The sequence below is a fragment of the Bactrocera neohumeralis genome, chromosome 2 (genome assembly GCF_024586455.1).
Source record: "Bactrocera neohumeralis isolate Rockhampton chromosome 2, APGP_CSIRO_Bneo_wtdbg2-racon-allhic-juicebox.fasta_v2, whole genome shotgun sequence".
Taxonomy (NCBI): Eukaryota; Metazoa; Arthropoda; class Insecta; order Diptera; family Tephritidae; genus Bactrocera; species Bactrocera neohumeralis.
Window position 1 is genome coordinate 6921273 of NC_065919.1, and position 21181 is coordinate 6942453.

At 34.3% G+C, this 21181-nt stretch overlaps 1 protein-coding gene across 7 annotated transcripts in view; it reads left to right on the forward strand.

Annotated features, from left to right (window-relative positions):
* Window positions 1-21181, forward strand: part of LOC126767919 (uncharacterized) — a 68300-nt gene that overhangs the window by 39184 nt on the left and 7935 nt on the right. For 6 of the 7 annotated variants that reach the window (XM_050485708.1, XM_050485754.1, XM_050485718.1 and 3 more), the window contains one exon: window positions 12648-12736. In XM_050485708.1, the coding sequence (XP_050341665.1) occupies window positions 12648-12736 (89 nt within the window). Of the gene's footprint in view, window positions 1-449; window positions 973-12647; window positions 12737-21181 lie in introns of those variants that run through there. The other variant, XM_050485745.1, reaches the window with a different exon arrangement.

Here is a 21181-nt window from a genome sequence, read left to right on the forward strand (position 1 = left end):
TATTAAAATATTTTCATTAGCACAAACAAATAAATACATAATGAGCGCGCACCATATTTTTCGTCTACAAAACGCTTCCGTCCACGCTCTACGCAGCACATACGCGCGTTTACCATATATATCTCAGATCGATTTGAGCTAATGAATTTTTGTTGGCCTTTGATTTTATTTTATTTTTCGATCTGCCACCATTTATTCTATACAATAGTAGAAACAACAAACGAACGCGCGACCGCTCACTGCCGCTATTCAGCGAAATCGTGTCCAATGGCAAAGCGATCGTTGAAACCACATCGAAATGCTTAATAATTTACGGTTGCGGCTGCCCTGTTGGTAATGACGACGACGTCAGCCGCGTACACCGCTGCCAAGCGCATTGGCCAAAAAGTGATCCCGCACAAATGTCAGTTTTTCGAAACTGTCAGTTGGCGGCAACACGGCATTTGTGGCGCGTATGTGTTTGTTAATAACGGCATTTGGACGCGCCTGCTCGGATATTGATTTCAGTTGTCATGATAACCAGATCGAAAAATTGGTAATTCATATGCGGACGTGGACCCGAGGACGTGGTAATTATAGCAACGTTGTGTTGCATTGAAATTCGATGCAAGTGTGTGTGACAAGTGTGGCAAAATATGTACAAAACACCAGCAAATATTTATGAATTTGTGTAGAAAATTGTGAAGCTCAACTAAATAGTTTATGCCATATTTTTAACGGTATAAAGTGTGTAGGAAATATAAAAAAAAAAAATGTTGAATATACTCGCTGGAATTGCTCATTGATTGATTGTCTGATTTACTGAATTCGGGCAAATTGAATTCAATTTCACTTGTAAAAAGTGAAATAAACGAAAGAATATTGATTTTCTGTGCAACGAGCAAGTTTAATGAAAAGTTCGAAAAATCGCCAACAGCAATATGGAAATTCCAGTCGGAAAGGTGGCAGCAGCAAACGTGAAAAGGGTTCAAAGTATGAGCGTATTTGTGTGTTTATTTATATATTACATAAGTGTACTTATGTGCATATGTATGCAAGTAACTAAAATGAATTTCCAAGCTTATATGAATTGTGACGCGCAAAAATAAGTTTAAACATCAACTACAATAGCAATATTTTTGCAATTCATTCGAAACAAAAATAAACGAAAAATAATTCATATGCACAGTAAGGCTATTTGGATAGCATTATTGCTTTTTAGATAGTTTTATTAGTTTTGGTAACAAACAAATCCGCTTATTAATTCGTATATAACTGCAGTTGTGCAATATGTCCGCCATCACACACACACATACACATAAATATACAACTACAACAGATTTGATATAAATATACATATGCATACATAAAGATATGTATGTATGTAAGGCTTTCGTGGATTGGCGTCCACTTTAGAAAAAAGTTCTTTGTATTTGATTTGCTCTTGAACTCGGTCTAAGTGATTTATTTCTGCTTCTTGTGCTTTCAATGAAATGAAACAATTTTAAGTGGTTGTTGCTGGCTTGTTTCACATGGTCATTAGCATATAAAAATATACTCATAATCTTCATACATACAGACGCTGACACGCATGCATTCATAAAATATGCGGCACTCATCAAGTAATCCAGAGGATTTCTCAAAAAGCAGCCTTGCAAAAGATACCCTTTAGGGAAGTTAACAATTTTTTTTAAATTGAACTCTACAGTTGCGTCAGTAGAAAGCTTAAAGTGTTCAAATAATTATAACTTTATATTCTGCCTTAAAATTGTAACTAAAACACTGTATAAAGACTTTCGAACTTTAAAATTTCGTCCCGAAGTTTTAATAATTCGTACAAGTATTGAAAGCTGAGCGCATGAAGCACAGAACCAGTGCACCTCTTCATATAATATATGTGACCTGGTCTACGAAAAGGGAGCTATCGTGCGAAAACTAGTTTTCTGGAAAACAGCTGTTAAAAATAAACAACTCGTTTCGTCAGTTTCTCGTTATCTCATTAATTGTTCTCCTTTCCAGAGGCTTCAAGGACGTCCAGTAAGTGTTGTTTTTGGTCGGAATATTATTATAGTTCATCGTGTAAGTTGCTAGTGTGGAGCATTTAAAAAAGTAACACTGAATAAGTGACGTTTACTGTAATACCGCGCAGCTGCTGTTGTCTTGTTTTCATTCGTCTCTCTTTCTTTTTTTTTTTTAGGGAACTTTAAAACAAGTTATGACTTTTTGCATTCTATCACGTGAAAAAGCATCTCATCTTCCATCCGAATCAACTAAAAAGTGAAAATTGATTTTTTGACACCTAAGCCCCCTTTTCGTAGACCAGGTCACATATGATATTTTTCGTCTGGAGATTTACCTTATGATTGAAAAAGCTTCTAAGTACTGAGAAAATTTGATAAAAGCAAAGCAAAATCAACGAAAAACCACTTACCCACAATGTTAATTGTATTCTGAAATATTTATGTGAAGTAACGTTGAAAAGACTGCTCCAACTATACAGAAAAAGGCTTATAAATAGTGTTCATGTATATTACTGACAACAGCAAACGAGATCATTTGAAATCTTGTGCGAATTGGTTTATATTAAATATGGAATCTCTTGATTATTCGCTTAAATGCATTGCAACACTGTGTTAGATGTTTCAACATTTTTAATTTTTATAAGTGAGCCATCTGGGAACACATTTCTCAAATAGTTATAACAGTAGTCAGATAAAAAGATTTCCATCATCTCAAGGCAAGCCAATTTTATTAATAAAGTTTACACATTTACGTCTAACTTACAGAGCACTTTTAATAAGAATTCCCTTGGTTTGCACCAGTTAATAATACCAGACAATCGGCGGCGATTTATTCATTGATTAGTTTTCTTATAAACGCCTTTTACCAATAAAAATGCAATAATTGTTTCTGTGAAAATCTACTTAAAACTGTTCTATCCAAGAGGTTCCATAACTTTTTTAAATAAGACAGGCTTATTGCCAGTCACACAGTTATACAAAGATCCAGCTCTTTCTCGAATATTGTTGACTAGTTTCTAATCTGAGACATTATTCACTTATCTGATTATTCGAACGGAACCGAAGAGTTCTTAGAGAGATCTAAGCGGCACTCGATGAAATTAAGTAGTAAAACAATAGCATGTATAAACCGTTTCCCTAATGGTGACCTCATTGTCCCAAGTGGGAATGTAGAAAACACTGGTTTCTATGCTTCTTTAGCAAACCCATCCATCAAAAAGTTGTTCCATATTGGGTCATACTTTCCAATAGAGAACTACGGCTTATTAAAATGTTAATTGAAAAGGTTTCAAATGGCCGGTGTATTAATTTGATAGCTGTTTCCAACAGTTTGTTAGTTACACAATATTGAGTGAAGCAACTTTTGTTATTGTGAAAAAATGGATAAAAAGAAATTTCGCGTGTTGATAAAATATTGTTTTTTGTAGGAAAAAATAGAGTTAAACCAAAGTCTTGGCTTGGTGATTAGTTTCCGAATACTGCACAAAGAAAATTAAATATCAGGGATTGGTATGCTAAGCTTAGACGTGGCGAAATGACCCCCGAAGTCGGTGAGCGTCGAGGAGGCTCAAAAGAGGTTGTTACCGACGAAAACATCAGAAAAGTTCACAAAATAATTTTACATAGATGAGCGTAAAGTGAAGTTATTCGAGATAGCAGGCACTATTAAGATATCAACTGAACGTGTACATCATATCATTCACAAATACTTGGGTACGAGGAAGCTCTATGCAGTGCGAGCTCACTTTTGTCCAAAAACAGCGACAGTTTAATGATACAGAGTCGTGTTTAAAGATGCTCAAGCGTAATAAACCTAAATTTTCTGCATCGATCTGTGACAATTGCTAAAACAAGGCTCCATCATTTCACTCCAAAGTCCAATCAACAGTCATTTGAATGGACTGCACAAGATGAACGCGCTTCTAAGAGGACAATACCATACCAATCGACAGGCAAGGTTATGGTGTCTGTATTTCGGAATACGCATGAGCTAATTTCTATTGACTATCTTGAAAAATGGAGGACCATCAACAGCGACTATAACATAGCATTATTGGACGGTTTGAAGGACGAAATCGCCGAATATCTTCAAATTTGAAGAGAACGAAAGTGCTTTTTCACCGAGACAATCCATCGTCTCACAAATAAGGAAAACGATGACAAAAGTCGGTGAATTTGGCTTCGAATTCCTTCTACATAAACCATATTCTCTAGTTCCATTGATTATTTCCTGTTTTCAGAGCTCAAAAGAATGCGCACCGGGAAGAAATTTTCGTCGCATGAAGATAAGAGTGCCGAAAATGAAGCATATTTTGAAGCAAAGGTCAAATTGTGCTACAAAAATGATATCGAAAGATTGGAGGGTCGCTATAATCAGTATATCACACTTAAAGAGAACTATATAAAAAAAAAACTAAATTTTTACAAAAACAAAAAATATTTTACTATCATAGGCCGCGGACTTTTCAATTGACCTGTCATTTTGATAATGGGCATGAATTCTGAGTCTAAATATGCACGTCTAAACTTTTTGTGATGGGTCTTCAAAGCCTCTATTCTCTTGAAATACAAAAGTATTGTACTAGCTCATAGTTGAAAGGACCAAACGCGTTGAAAAGATCGCGAAAAGTTACGAAAGACTGCTTTAAGGCCATAATTCACATTTTTCTTAATGGGGTTTAGAACTTTTCCTATTAAAAAACCAATTCTATAAGCTTGCTACGGCCTAATCGATAAAGTCGAGACATGATCGGACTGACATAATATTTACATATATCGATTAATTTGAGTGAATTGCCAACTAAGTCAATGAGTCTGAACATTTTATTTCTTTTTTGTACATCAGCAACTGTTTAAGGTTAGGCAAAAATGGGGCTTGTAACAAGGGCTTGAAAAGTATAAGGATGTGTCACCAATCACTGCACCCCGGCGACCAAAACGAATGCATGAAAAGTTGTACGAGATATTTGCAGTCACAGAGGAAATACGTAAATAAAATCGAAAATCAACACTGGACGCACCTTTTTCAAAACTTCTAATAATTTCTCATATATAAGTACGTTAAATTTCTGCCATGTCCTTTCTACTAGTCCAAATTGTAAGTAAGCAAATTACTTACTTCAAAATTAGTGGGTTTTCAATTCCAGCACGCAATTAATTATATTTAGAATTAGATGTAATTAATTAAAAGGGCATGTGCAAAGTAGATTTGTTTATGGTAAATATGAAATTAATTAATATTAGTAATGTTATTGTGAAAAAAAGAAAAATACTATTATCTAAGCGCCTGGAATGCTCAGCAAGCGTATATGCGCACATACTTGCACATACAATTTCGCCAGGTAATAAGTGGAAAATTGTTTATTTGGAAATCAGCGAAAATTAATACGAATTAGCGTGATAAAAGTTAGTTACACAACTTCCAGCAGGGTATACTTGCGCCAACATTCAACCACACATATATTCGTACACAACTACATACATATAGTCGCATATTTTAGATATGAATATTTGGTATTAAGTAAGAGCTTAATATTCGTGTGTATATTTTTTCAAGGGCTTTATAAATAGCCACAAATGAAACAAATTATAGCGGCCGTTCGAAATCGTGTTGAGTTGGAAATTAAAATAAAATTTATTTCATCAATTTGTTTGTTTGCTTTATTATACGATGTGCTTTTATTTTTCGCTTCGTAGCGTTCTTCGTATTCAGATACACACGTGCGTTTACGTAGAAATGCAAATAAATAAGTTTAATTTACTTTAAAATCGTCGCAATTTTTCAAAAAAAAAATTATATTCTTGTGGGAATTATCAAATCTACAGCTGCTGTGCTAAACGTGTTAATCTTTTAATGCTAGCCAATTTGTCTATTAATCCGAGCCGAATTAATCAGCTTTGGAGGAAATTTAAATTGTCCATCTCAATTTTATTTGCATAGAAGACAAAAGAGTAAAAATATTATTATGAGTTAATATTTATGAAAATAAAGCTTAGTTTTCATATTTCTGCGTATAACGTCAAGAATTAGAAGCCAAAGCACAAATGTTTAGCTCCTTGCAATAAAAGTTTAGACTACCACTCTATGCACAGATATACTTTGCCCCGATCAATTTTTCCGAAGAACTATGTTGAAAAAAGCTCTATACTTTTATTTTCTTAATGAAAGTCGATGAATTTGATCCTCTGCAAGTTTTCTCTATTATATCCGAAAAATTATGAAACGAGGTCTCAACATCTATTTATTACGTTTTGTCAACACACCCGCAGCTTTATTCACTTTTTATATATTAAAGACTGCTTACAATTCCTGTTTGAATGATATGAAAACAATAATACAGATTTATTTATGAGATTGTTAGAATACAGGAATTCAAACAGGTGGCAACCCTTCTCAAAAATATTTCTGAATAAAGCTTTGGCCAACTTTTTTATGATTACTTATGTTGCCTTTTGAGAACCAAAACCAATATTAATCATCGAAAATCGCTGTTTTGTTTTTCAAAATATTCTCCATGAATATCTACAAGGTGTGTTCCAAAGCAAACATATACATGGTGACTGATGTGTTAGAATCTGCTATCTTCATCGATTGTTCAGTGAGAATTTCATAGATTGGAAGTGAAGTTATTGCGTTTTAAGTGTCAGTATGTTTGTGTTATCGGTGCGAAAATGAGCTTCGAACAAAGAGCCAACATTAAATTCTGTTTTAAAATTAGAAAAACATTTACCGAAACGTTTCAATTGATGAAACAAGTTTATGGCGCTGATTGTCTATCCCGTAGCAGAGTGGTTTCAACGTTTACAAAGTGATCGTGAGCACATAAATGACGATCAACATGCGGGCCATTCAAAATCCGTGTTCACCGGAAATTCAATCGAAACTGTGCGTGAATTCATCAAAAATCAGCCGAAATCATCATTGAAATTCATGAAAATGGAATTGAATATCTCCAAAACATCGATTTATCGCATTTTGACCGAACATTTGGGCTTACGAAAGGTGTGTGCACGGTTTGTTCCGCACAAATTGACTGACGACCAAAAACTGCTCAGAATCCAACATTCGACAGACGGTTATTTGACTAAAAATCACATTTGAACCATTAATCACTCCCCGTGTTCACCTGATATGACATCGTGCGACTTCTTCCTTTTCGGAAAAATGCACTGGCCTATGAAAGGAAAGCGTTATGCAAACGTAGGGGCCATTCAAAAGGCTTGCCATACCATTTTGAATAAAATAAATTTATTTTGCGAAAAACAAAAAATTTTTTTTTTAAGTCCTGTATACTTTGGAACGCACCTTGGATATACTTTTGTATCCGTTTGGACCAATTGTCGAAGCCCTTTTTGCTCTCTGATTGAATTATCTCCAAAACATGCGTTCTGGACGCATCAACCGCCTCCTTAGGTGTCGGAAAACGTTGACTTATTACTTAATTTTTTTTTCGTCCGAAAAAAAAAGAAGTCATTCGGTGCCAAGTCAAGACTATACGGTGGACGACTCATCAAATCGATGTTTTGAATGCTCAAAATGCAGTTGTTTTATTCTATGTGTGAAAGGTCGCATTTTTGTGGTAAAGAGTGCATTTTGAAACGCCCATACAGTCGCCTGCTGTTTACTTTCTAGCTCTACGTATAAACCCATGATTTATTATCTGTCACGTTGTCGGATACGCGATTCGAAGCAACGTTATTGTATTCTTTTAACATTTCTCTCTACCAATCGCCACAGGCCGATTCTCTTCAATCAAATGTTCATGCCATTTTGAATCTATGCTGTTCCCATTAATGTCTATAGTTGGTTCAATATCACGAGAGGTCAGAAGATTTTGCAATATCAGCTTACACACACTATCAATAACTTCCGAAAGAACAACTAATTTTGAACGACCATCACTAAATTCATTTTGGTGTAATTTATGACCTCGATTGAATTTACAATACCACTGATAAACGCTGGTCCTTGATGGAGCTTCATAGTCAAAAATTTAATAGAGTTCATCGACCAACTGTCAACTGTTGCTCAGTTAATCCACGTGGACAGTTGTAAAAAATAATCACACGAAAATGTTCTCGACTTTGTTCCATTTTTTAGTCGAGATGTATATTTTAAGTTACTGTAAACGAAACTAATAATAATTACGCTTCGGCGTAACCGACGTTAACGTTCTTTCTTGTTTTGACATAAGATTTGTAAACTTGCGGCAGTCTTGTAAGTTTATTTTTTAAGTCAATCCAGAATTTCATTAAACCATTTCAAAACTTTAAATATTCGTAAGCAATAACTCTTTTTATTGAGACTCAGACTCAGAAATAAAATTGATGCTGATCAAACCCGAGCGTCAAATTATAAACTCAGGTTTTTTCTGCAATATTCCACAAAAGTACTTAACATTTTCTAGGATGGCTTCAGCAAACCTTAAATCCGAATCCTCTACTTCCATCCTTCACATAATAAAAAAGACACATTGCGTCCTCAGTTACCGTCCTGAACAGTTAGTGTTCTTTAGTCAAAGTCTTTATAATCGTTGCCCAATATATATACTATACATATATCTGACAATTGGTTCTTTGATTACTCTTGTTGTAAATAGTGTTAAACATAAGCTCCAACATTTTGTATTCTTTGTAGTTTCGAATAAAATTTTCGTGGTAAATATTACTATACCCATTGTTAAGCACCCTGTATTTGCCAAATAGTGATTGTTGTGTCTATTTTTTACGCGTATCGTATAAATTATGCCTTTAAGCCATTTTGTGTAGTGGCAGTTGGCAATTAATTGAGTTGGACGCAAAGGCATACTTTCGATGCTTTTACCATTGGACACTCGCACCCCTCGCCCAGCGAAGCAAACATTTGTATACATAAATATGTCTGTACCAGCTAACTGGGTACACACGTCGGCGTCGCTCCAAAATAAAGTGCCAGTGAATTGTGTTCGACGCACATTAGTTGGCCATTCGGCGCTTCGTTCGTCGCCATTTGATATACGCGGCGAGCAGATTTCCCACCAATTTTCAACAGCGCACACCTTTGGCAGCACAGCATTTTCCTTTGTTGCTATTTTATTTATACTTCACACATTTTGTTTGTATGTATATGTTTTTCTTTGTTGTTGGTTGTTTTCGTTTTTTAATTCGTATTTTTTGCCAAACGTAGACAGCAGCTCCCTCGAACCTAACGCCAAAGCGTTGGCAAATTAAATGTTGATGATAATTATTGGCAGCAACAACAATAATAACATTAACAATAACATTAATAACAGCAACAACATCAACAATGGTAAACATAAGGCAAAAGTAGCGGAAGACAGCAATAAAAATTGGCGATACAACAATAACAAACACATTGGCAGCACAAAAATCAAGCAGAAAAAAATCAACTAATCTTCAATATCGGACTAGGTGGCTTATTTAGTCTACTTACAGAATCCGCTGGAGCACGGTTGATTTCGCTTTTCAGCTTCTTCGAAACGCCAAGTGCTTAACGCTGGAATTTATAAGGATTAATTTGTCATATAGAGAAACAATTAAATATAAACAAACACGTGTTTTTTGATTAAAGAAAAAATCGTTAAAAAACTCAAAAAGTGGAGCAAGTTTGTGTGCGGAGATGATGGTGATCCGAAATAGTCAATGGGACTATTTTAAAAATAAAAGGCAAACAACACTAAAAACATAGTTAAGAAAAAAGTGGTCCCTGAATTTTTGTTAGAACAAATTTGTGGTGCTGAAATGAATCACTTGAGCGAAAAAAAGAAAAACAAGAGATTGCAATTTAATTAGTAACACTATTTTGTTGAAGCAAGTAACAACAAGAAATAACATTCCGTGTTCCATAAATACAATAAAAGTTGTATGAATAATAAAATTGTCATTATATCTTCATATTGTTGATACTGTAATAATATTAAGCAACTCTGATCCTTCGGAAGATTCAATCAAGTGTGACTGAGCTCAACGTCCATATAACAGTATTTCAGAGTTCTAATTACATACTGTTCAAAAGGCATAAATAGGGTGCGGCTAAACACCTTGTCGGGACTCAGTTTTATATAGGTAGATAGATTCGTCCAGATTTCGCTAGACTGAGGTTGAAGTATCTCGATAGGCATACGAGTATACGAAGTGTATTCGACAAGCTTAGCAAATTGGTGTTAGCTGCTTTAACAGAGTTGTGATTGGTTCAAATACTTCGTCGATACATAACTATCATTTCATCTATATCTAAGAGTACTTAGCATCACAAATGTCAAGTTCTCAGTTGTTTGAGTTGGATACTTTGCGATCTTTGGCGCGTGGATCAGGACCGTAACGTAACCTGACTCATATGTAAGCCGAATTAATCAGCTTAGATTCGCAGTTGAACAATGGTTCGTAACCTCAATGCCATGTTGAACAGAACGTAATATCTGCAGCCGTATATGAATTCTCCAATTCTGTGGGAGTTTATATAATATTATGAACCAACCTTGTATTGGTTTTGAAAGAAAAGTTATTCCTCATATTTATCATTTCGAGTGTCTCTGATGTATCGCAAACTGTAATTTTTTCCCTGGTATTGGTGAATTTTTTTGGTGCCATCTATGGCTTCGCGATGACTCTACACCGGTCTGGTTAGAGAACGCGGCGCGTAACCGATAGTTTGTGAAATGTTGCACTGTCCTGAAATGAATTTACTAAACACCCATAGTTTTCATGTTTGACTGCAAATATGTTCCTATTAATGGGTGATCCATTTTGAAGTTCCTTACTTTTTGAAGAAAAAACACAGAAACTTCAAATTTAATGGGAAATGTTTATAATCATCAAGACTATCTCTTTCAAATCGTAGCCGTTGAGTCCAATTTTCTATGACTCGTTCGAGCATTTCGACTGGTAACTGGCGAATGACACGCGTGCTGTTTTGCCCCAAGGACTGAAAGGAAGCGAAATTGTCCGCATAGACTTCAGACTTTATATATCCCCACAGCAAAAAGCCTAACGGTGTGACATCATACGATCTCGGTGGCCAATCGACTGGTGCAAATTGTGAAATTATCAGCTCAACGAAGTGTTCTCTCAATAAATTTATTGATTGTTGCGATATGTGGGAAGCGGCGCCGTCAAATGTTGCCGAGAACACAATCTTCAATTTCAGGCATCAAATAAAACTTTTTTGAATAAATATGGATCGATGATTCCAACGGCTCACAAACCACATTACAAATTTTTTTTTTGGTTGAAATGACATCTCTTGAATCTTTCTTTCCTTGTCCCAAATGCGGCAATTTGGTTAGTTTACCTACCCATTGAGCCAGAAATGGGCCTCATCGCTGAACAAAATTTGTCCCGAAAATGGCGTATATTTTTGGAATTTTTCACGTGCCCATGGAGCTAAGCGATATCGCTTGGAAAGGTCGAGCGGTTTCAGTTATTGCACAAGCTATATCTTGTACGCTTTTAATTTAAGATATCGACATAAAATACGGCGAGTCGTTCCATAGGTTAGTTCGTGTTGCTACGAACGGCTCCGAAACGACTCTTCTTCGTCTTCTTGTACACTCTCAGCTACGGCTGCCATATGTTCTTCACTGCGTGGTCTATTCGGTCGAATATTATTCAATAATGGATGCTGGGTCTCAAGATTAACTAAGTCTGTGTAGTTTTGGCATATTTTGATCGGTTTTTGGGGTCTAAAATCGGGTGAAATAAATGTGTATTCATCTATGATACTTACAGATTAATTAATTCTTTGCTTCGGACAATTTGGTTTTTCTGCTTTTCAGCATCCTTTTGAAAATTATAGACTCAAAACCGAAAATGAGCTACAAAGATATTGAAATATTTATCAGAAACCCGAATCGTAGTGTAAAGCAAAAGTAAAAGGAAAATAGCAAGCGTTTAGATCAATTATTCCCAATCGTTCCTCTGTTTGACGGTACAAGTTCGTCGCCTCATTTCCTACATACGCACATATACATGTTTGTATATATGTGTACGAGTATATAAATACTCTGAAAAATTGTCATAACAATTAAGCGCTGCAAATGCAATGGAAAAACTGTAATTAATTTATAATAGTGGTTTCATTATGTCCTTTAGAAAACAGTTATTTATCGAAAGCGATTGCCTGAAAAATTGCGACCAACAATAAACAACCAATTAGTTAAACAATGTTTGCATAAATAATTGAGAGCGGAATGCATCAAGCATGACACAATGCAAATTAATTGACTTGCCATACATATATGCATATTATGATGTACCGTTATTTAAATAGGTAGCAATTTCTTTGTGATGAACCGATTTCATAACATCTACACAAATATAATAGTAATAAAATATATGTATATGTTTAAATGAAATTCTAAAAATCTCAAATCTTTTTGTATTGAAAATGGAGAGTTGAAGTTCTCGTCATAAATTTGCCATTTAAGGATACTATGGGATATGAGACCCTGCCATTATGCGTATGTGGCGGCAACGGACAGTTTGGGATGCCTACTCTTCGTAAGCGTGTTTGGTTGTTGTGCTTAGCGTAATTTAGCATATTTTAAGATATTTTGAATAATAATAATTTATATTATACGCAAGCATTTTTGTAACTTTTAATTGCACAATGCCATCATTAATGCTCATCATTTTATTACACACTTGCAGATTGGATCGAAAGTCATCACGTGGCATGATCTATGAGAATGAGGAACTGAGGCTGCGTACCATCAATATAAATGCTGAGGTCGAAAGAGGTAAATACCAACGAATTATGCATATTTCTTAGGGAAGAGGCAATTAACTGCAGCATAAATGCTGTTTGTGCTCATTAGTAAGGTTCAAAACTAAAAATCGCTTTTGACAGAACACCATTTGCGTACTGGCATGTGGATGCCACATGCGCTGAAATGTGTTTTTGCGTATTTGACGATTTTTACTTCTTTTTTCTTTTAATTTACAGACGTTGTTTTAAAAAGTAAAAGAAATAAAATGAGAAAAATATTCATAATAAAAAAGACACAAACGAATCATTGAAAACGCTGCGAAAAAAGTTAAAATAATTAACAGATCTGCCTGTCTATTTAGCAGCAAACCAGAAGCTGACAATGCGTGAAAAACTGTCTGAGAATGTAAGAAAAATCAAGTATAATATGTATTATTGGAAAAGCTGTTCACATTGCAGATAAAGCTGTCAGCCACTTGTTCCTTTGAGTCTCTTGTAGTGTCCATTCAAAATTAATTTATTAATAGCGGACTAGCTGTTGACGTTTCTACGTATACTTATGTCAAGCCACCCAGCAAGAACTGCTGAACAGAGTAGAAGAGAACAATACTTTCAAAGATGCCATATTTAGTTTGCTTTTTATGTTAATGGAAAGGAACTTAACCAAACTAGATTTGGTTAGGATTTAAGGTTGATTTCAGCAATTCGGATGAATAAGTGTGATAAAGTGACTGTTTTAGGCGAGTTCTTTCTACAGTCAAAAGCTCTTTAGTATGTATCTAAAACCTCTTGTGTCCACAAAGCTATTTGAGCCAGTCGCAGATCCATTAAGGTGATTAATTTAGATTCAAACTAAATCGCATCGTGGCTGAAAATGCCAGTCAAGTCTTTTTCCAAGCAACTTTGGTATATTGAGTAATTTTCAGCTTTCCCGCATGGGTAACTATGGATCAGTTAACTGTTAGTACCGTAAAAATGTCCTTGCGACCGTCCTCTTGTCTAAGAATGGCTCACCAAGTGCAAAAGTCGTTCTTTAGTAGTTTAGGTTAGGTAAATAGGCTGATTTCTCGTGAAGTCACGAATAATTCTACTTGGACTGTTACAGCTAGTTGTCCGTAGAGATGCCCAGAAATCCCAGGTATGGATCAAAAACACTGTCGCTTATCGAAAAAATGTCTAGAGCCACAAATTTACTGAGTCGGCCATTGTTATGCCCAGAAATACTAAGCATGGACCAAAAAAAACTGTCGCTTGTCGACAAAATGCCTGGAGACACAAATTTTCTAACATGAATTTCAGCCAATTCGCCAGGAGCCGAGAAAATTCTACCTTAGTCTATTTGGAGAGTGGAGAAGAAAGTGTCTAGGTATTTCCAACTCACCTTCCTCATTGAAAAATTGACAAGTTGCAATTTTCAATATCTTTAGTCTCAGTTAGGATATCTATCGATGCGGTGAAGTGGCCGTGCCTTGAGCTAACAGTTCAGTGGACCTTTTACGTTCTACACTGTGCCTAAAAGCTTTCGCAACGATCCGTAGCAAATCACAAAAGAAGAAAGCAAGTCTGACTCGTGCCCAGTCTGATGGTTTTGAAATAGAATTATTTTCCCTATCTTCGAACTATATATCTCCTTTCCTTTCGCGCCCATAAACTGTGACATCGAGCACGTAAATGTCATACTCTTAGCGTAAATGACTGTCTCCTTTGTCGTAGTTTAGATAATCGGAAATAAAGCAAACATCAATTGAAAGGTTTTGAAAAGTTTGATCACTCAAAAGACAACTGACTCATATTTTTAGTGAATACTTGGTTTGGCGAAAATCGCAGTATTTTCTTCTTGGGTATCTCCACTAATGCGTCAAGTTGTTGTACGCAGTTTACACCTTCCTGATCCAGACAACAGATGATGCCAGATGTGCGAATGTCGAACCATACGCACCTGGAAAAGACTGCACATGAAAGAAAAAAACAAAAAAAAATTAACAAAAAAAAAATCCTCGCATTTTTTAGCCTGAATAACAAGCTTATTTATTTACAATGTTATAAACGCATTTAAGAGTATGTCTGTATATGTGAAAGCGTTTTTATCTACCCACACTGGCAGCTCCGAAACGAAATCATTAATCGTGTTACGTGTTTTGGCATATCGCAAGACAGCTAAAAAGGAAAAAACTCAAAAATGTAAACAAACCGCAGAATGATGTATAAAAAATTAATCTTATTTTTCAACTCAACTTTTTTCGCACACTAATTTATTTGCTACCATTTGCACGAGTTTTCGTGTTGTGATTCAGTCGAAAATAAAATGAAATTGTACTTTTTCAGCAATGCTCTCGTAGAGAAACTACTCATTTTAGGCGCTCCGCTGAGTAGTTCAATACCGCTGTAAGCTCTCTTAAGATCGCCCAGCATTGAGAAAAATATTATTTCTAGAGTAGCTTTTCAGCTCCTGCGCTCCTGCAAGTGGGACGTTCTCTCACAAGTGCTGTGATTACATACATATTTGCTCAGCATTTCAATTAATTTTTTTTCGTGTGTGTTCTCAGGCTGATTTTGGTTGTGTTTATCTTTTGCTTATTGTCAGTGTCATAGTAATTGCCGTCGACGTTTTTGAAAAATTTTAATTTTGCCAGTCCACAGATGCTCACTATTACATACTCAAAGGTAATGGGATATATGTGTGTGTATATGACAGTAGGCAATTGTACTCGTTTCTGTTTTCAAACTAGTTCGTTTGTAATATTTAAGTGAAAGTGCCCTCTGTAGACATAAATGGATCATTTAACTCGGCAATAATAAAGAAGATATAATTATTTATTAATTCTTTCATCTTAGTATTTATTTGTAGTAAAAGTGAGAGCGAGAAATACTGCTGAGAGATGAGCTGGATAAAGGTAGGACGATGAAAAGAAAGAAAAGGATATTTTTGAAGTTTTTGATACTGAGTTTTTGACTTAACGATTTTCGTATCTACATATATACGCTCGAGCTTTTATTTTCATAATATGCTTTACTTTCTGGAGTTCAGCACGATTTGAATGAGTAAATTTTTATATGTTTTAAAACTGATTCACCTAAAATAATATGGGAGAGAGAGAGAGAGAGAGCAGGAAGTGGGTGAACCGCAAATAAAAAAATTGAAATTTGGTGAGGTTAACTGTTGCGACATTTCACTTGAAAGACGGTACATTACAGTGGATTAACTCTATTAGTTAAGGTCTTTAAGCCTGCCGTAAAAGCAGCTGCTAACACTAAGTTGTCTTTATTATTCATAGACACCCTGTAAGCCAAATATCAGTTAAGTTACTAGTTAGTTATTTACTAGTTAAAGCGTTACCACAGCTTTCTGTTAAAGTTACCAAAATAGCGATTCAGTAACGTGTCGTGTTAACTTTCGCCTAAAATTCATTTTAGATCAGGGTAGATAATTTTTGAAAACAAGAAAATCATAGTATAATGAAATCTATCTGAAAAGAAAGTTGAAATAAGAAACATTAAAGCAAAAATAATTTACGGGTGGTCCGAGTTTGGGGAAAGAAAGGAGAGTAGCGTGATTAAAAACGGTTTATCTTGATTTCCGGCAAAACTAAGCGTTTTATAAAAAAAAAAGTTATGTGGTAATATTGTAGGCAATGAAAAGATCTATAACTTTTGTATATGGACTTTTTCACATAACCTCAAAATTTAGATGAAAATTTCAAATAACCGTGTTTTTGGGTTTTATTTTTTATTTTGAACAAACATTTTTTTGTTGTCACGAAATTTGATATAAACTTACCTACTTATGATCAGGAAAAACACTTCTTAACTAGTGACTTTTGCAACTAGTACTTGAATTTCCTACCGGGTATATACAAATACACATGCACATAAATATATTTTCGCATACGTCTATGTGTCTGTAATGCATACGAATACAAGTGAACGCCAAATATTAAAGCTTATGAATTTTTGTGATTTCATTGAATTTTCTGAAATTTTGGGCAAATCTGCAAAATGTCCAACCAGTCAGCGTTGACTTTTTAAATATGTTCGAACGAACGAACAAGCCAACGCAAGCGGCACGTGTGTTTTATTCTTAAATATACATATACGTTGGCATATACTAATATTGTATTAATTATAGCCATTTTAACGGTATCTAAATAAGCGCAAACGAATGACAGTTGACTGTGTTCGCAAACAAATTTTTGTAATTTTAAAATTGCTTTGTTTTGTGATTTTGTTTTGCTAGCATTCGCATAGTTATGAGTTTAGTGTTGTTGTTGTTGTGTTCTGCAATTTTCACATAATTAACGGAAAAGTGTATATGTGTTTTTGTGTATGCCTGTGCATAAATGTAGTAATTTTGTTTAGCAAATACCTTCGAAAAATGATTTTGAAAAGAAGGCGCTAGCTACTTTAATGTTGTGATGTCTCGGCTGTTTGTTATTGTTGCTGCTGTCAGTTGAAAATAATGGATTGCAATGCAGAAAATCATTTAAATGAAACGTTGAGTATTTGCTCGTGTCATTTAAATCACAATATTTTGTGTGTGTGTGTGTGTATGCTAAATTTGAGTATGTGTTCTAAAGTGCATCTAGCTAATTGCATATATTTTTATTTGAACTTGAGTATGTACATATGTGTGTGGTTTAAGGACACTCTAGTCATGCACTAATTAATGTCGTATAATATACCGCATTTACTGTGGAGGTCGTCAAACTGTCGCCAGTTGTAAAAATATTTGAGAATATTATGTCAGCACTCAATAAAATGCAATGAACAATAGTTGCGGTATTCATGAAAACTATTGGGTTTTGAATGTGGATATTAATAATAATAATAATAATAATAATAACAATAATAATAATAATAATAATAATAATAATAATAATAATAATAATAATAATAATAATAATAATAATAATAATAATAACAATAACAACAACAATAATAACAATAACAACAACAATAATAGCAATTATAGTAAAAACATTGTCTTTGAAAAGAGATGGAATCTTACAGCCTCCATAAACAAATCTCAGAAATTGTTACCCTAGAAAGCATTTTATGTGTATTTCTAGTGTGTATACTTGTATAAATATACAAATTTTAAGAAATGCGATTTTTATTGAAGAGTTATGCCTTTTTCAGTATACATACATATTTACTAAATCAGTCAATTAATAGAGTAAATTGCCTTGCACTTTTTTGGTCGGGAAGGTTATTTTCGGTGTTATGTTTAACTAAAACGCGTGCTAGTTTTCATTATAGTTTACTATAAGAGGTTTCATTGACATATAGTACTCTTGTTATGTTTAAAAATTTGTATTCAATAAATTATAACAAAAAGGGGTAACAAAAATAATAAAAAATTGTAAAAACCTAGTTTAGTTTAGCCTTTACAAATGCCTTAAAGGCAATTACCAAAAATCGTTTATTTAGTATTAAAATCAATAAAAACATTATTATGCAATATAGTCTTGAAAAATAACGAAATTTTACCACAATATCACTTAGCGCAAGATTATGATAAAAAACACTTCAGTAATTCATTTCTTGATTTAATATATCACTATACTGCACCATATCTTATTACAATATTTCCATTAGTTTAGTCAAGATTGAAAAAAAACAGGACAAATTCGGGCCCGATATGGTTAACTCATGTATTTTTCATGTTTTTGTTATCAACCTGCCATCATTTTTTATTAGACACGAGACCCTTAATTAAATTCTTTAAATAACCGTTAAAATAAGTTAAACTACCAAAGTACAAAAATAGTAAGACTTTGTTAATTTTTGTTCATAATTTTTTATTAATTTATTTTTCAGAACCTTTGTCGTCCCCTTCAAAGTAATCCTCACAGGCCCTAATACATTTGTGCCAAAAAGAAAATTGTCCACATATCTCTGATTTCCGAGCTGCTTTGGCGTGTTTTTTTTTTTTTTGCTTCGTCTGTTTCCGGGTCACAAGCACATGTCCAGGACTCACCGTCAGAAATATTTCGTTTCTCGAGATTTCGCTTGTCAGAAAGCATTGTTTCACAGACGTTAACGCGATGCTGTTTTTTTTTCAAAAAAAATTTAGTGTTTTTGAAACCAATGGTGCTTTTACTTTTCTTAGACCTAAAAGATCTTTCAAAGTGGTTTTCACTAATCTTTCCGATATACGAACGATGCCAAAACGATCTCTGACTGTTAATCGTCGACTTTTAGCACCGATTCTTTTATTTTATTGACGTGTTGATCATCAGTTGATGTTCGTCCTGGACATGGTTCGTTGTCAACGCGTTCTCGACCCTCTTTGAATAATTTGTACCAATTAAAAACAATTGCTCGCAACAAACAATTAACACCGAAAATCCTTTCAAACATTCTGAATGTTTTTTTGCTGAATAATTTCAGTGATCGTAAAGAACGTCGAATGCACTTTTCTACTTCGGAAGAGTTATTTTGATGTGGCATTTGGCACAGATGCCACCGACAGTCATACCAACCTAAAAAGAAGTATTTTGACGTACGAATTTTCGCGCGAAATTTAAAGTAAAAAGTCTTACTATTTTTCACCCACAGTTGTATTTATTGAAATGTGTACAGGAAAGCTTTCTACCCTTAAGATAATCCAACCGAATTATTTTTATTGGATAATACACAATTTGTTGCTGCTTATCTGGTACAACTGTATTAGTATATTGAAACATTATGTAATATATTGTGCTTAGCTTAATCTTTATCTACATTCAAATTCTTGAAGATCGCTTAAAGATGGCAAGAAATTAGGTTTCCTGTTATGCGACAGTGCGTATACGTAACGTATTAATACTTTATAACTGCTGTACGAATTTCGGTAGGAAGTGGCGAAGGTTTTTACCCGTTAATGATGCTGAAAGATGCTTATATTCGCTATAGAGCAAGCTTTAGGCGTGTCAATTCCAATGAGACAGCTGAAATAATATAGACACATCTATATATCAACTAGGGGGAAGATATTGTAAATCGATCTAAAAAAAAATAAGAAAAAACGTTAACTTCGGCTGCACCGAAGCTAATATACCCTTCACAGGTGCACTTTTTTTAGTAACTATGTGTTCAGTTTGTATTGTAGCTATAAGCTATAGTCATCCGATCTGAACAATTTTTTCGCAGATAACATTGCTTCCTTAGAAAATAATCTATACCAAATTTGGTGAAGATACATTGTCAAATGTGAAAGTTTTCCATAAAAGAACTTGATTCCGATCGTTCAGTTTATATGGAAGCTATATGTTATAATCGTCCGATATAGGCCGTTCCAACAAATGAGCAGCTTCTTGAAGAGAAAATGACGTTTGCAAAATTTCAAAAGGATATCTTAAAAACTGAGGGACTAGTTCGTATATATACAGACGGGCGAACGGACGGACGGATAGACAGACGGACGGACATGGTTAAATCGACTCAGCTCAACATAGGGTCTCCGACCCTTCTTTCTGGGTGTTACAAACATCGTGACAAACTTAATATACCCTGTTCAGGGTATAAAAAAAAAGAAACGATGAAAAAGTCAAAAGTCAAAACTAAGCAATCGAATATATTTTTATGGTATTTTGAAGGTTTTAGATAAGAGTAGTATTGTATTCCGATTAAGATTACGATTTTTTTTATATTAAGACCTTATATCACTGTTTTCTGGGGCAAAACAGAAATTCATCAGAAGGAAATGCTGGAAATCATTAAGTGATTTCAAGTTTTTGGCAACTGTTTTTCTATTAATAGCTAATTTAGACACTAACTGTTGAGCTTTCAAATTCAACCTGGATCTGTAATGATTTCGGCTGTATCGTTATTTATAAACTGGTTTCAAGTGCGTTTTTTTCTTCAAATTACAATTAAAGTTAAGAAGAACAAAATTTCTAGAGCTGGTTGACATTTTATTTGAATAATCAAATCTTTTTATTATTAATGGAACACTTTTCCAACCAATTTGTTACCATAAAGCTTTCTTTTTATCAAGCGATCACATAAGCGAATTCTACAAAGACCGAAGTGTATGATTACAAACCAATCTTAAGCATAGTTTGCGTGATTCTGCTCAAGAGATTGAGTCTTTAAGGCTACTTATTAGCAATATATCGTTCTGTGTGACCTTGAAAAACTGTTATAATAACCTTACGGTGTTAAATCACTGTGCAGAGGTGGGCTTCAGAGCTGACGAATGTCACAATTCATAAGCTTTTGCGGGAAAAATGAGTTCTGGCGCCAGATGTGTGAAGTAGCGGCTCTGTTTCTAAAGGTGTTGGTTGTTAAAGAAATTATGAGCCAGAAAAATGTTGTAACTCTGTTTTAATCATTTGTGACATGTTTTGAAAATTTTCCCAACTTTTTATAATTTTTGATTTGTTTGAAATTTTCCAAAGACTGGCTCACTTTTTATTGCAAAATCAGTGGTATATTATTTAATGTCACACAAACTCAAATAATATCAACATTTTTTATAATAAATAAAATTTTT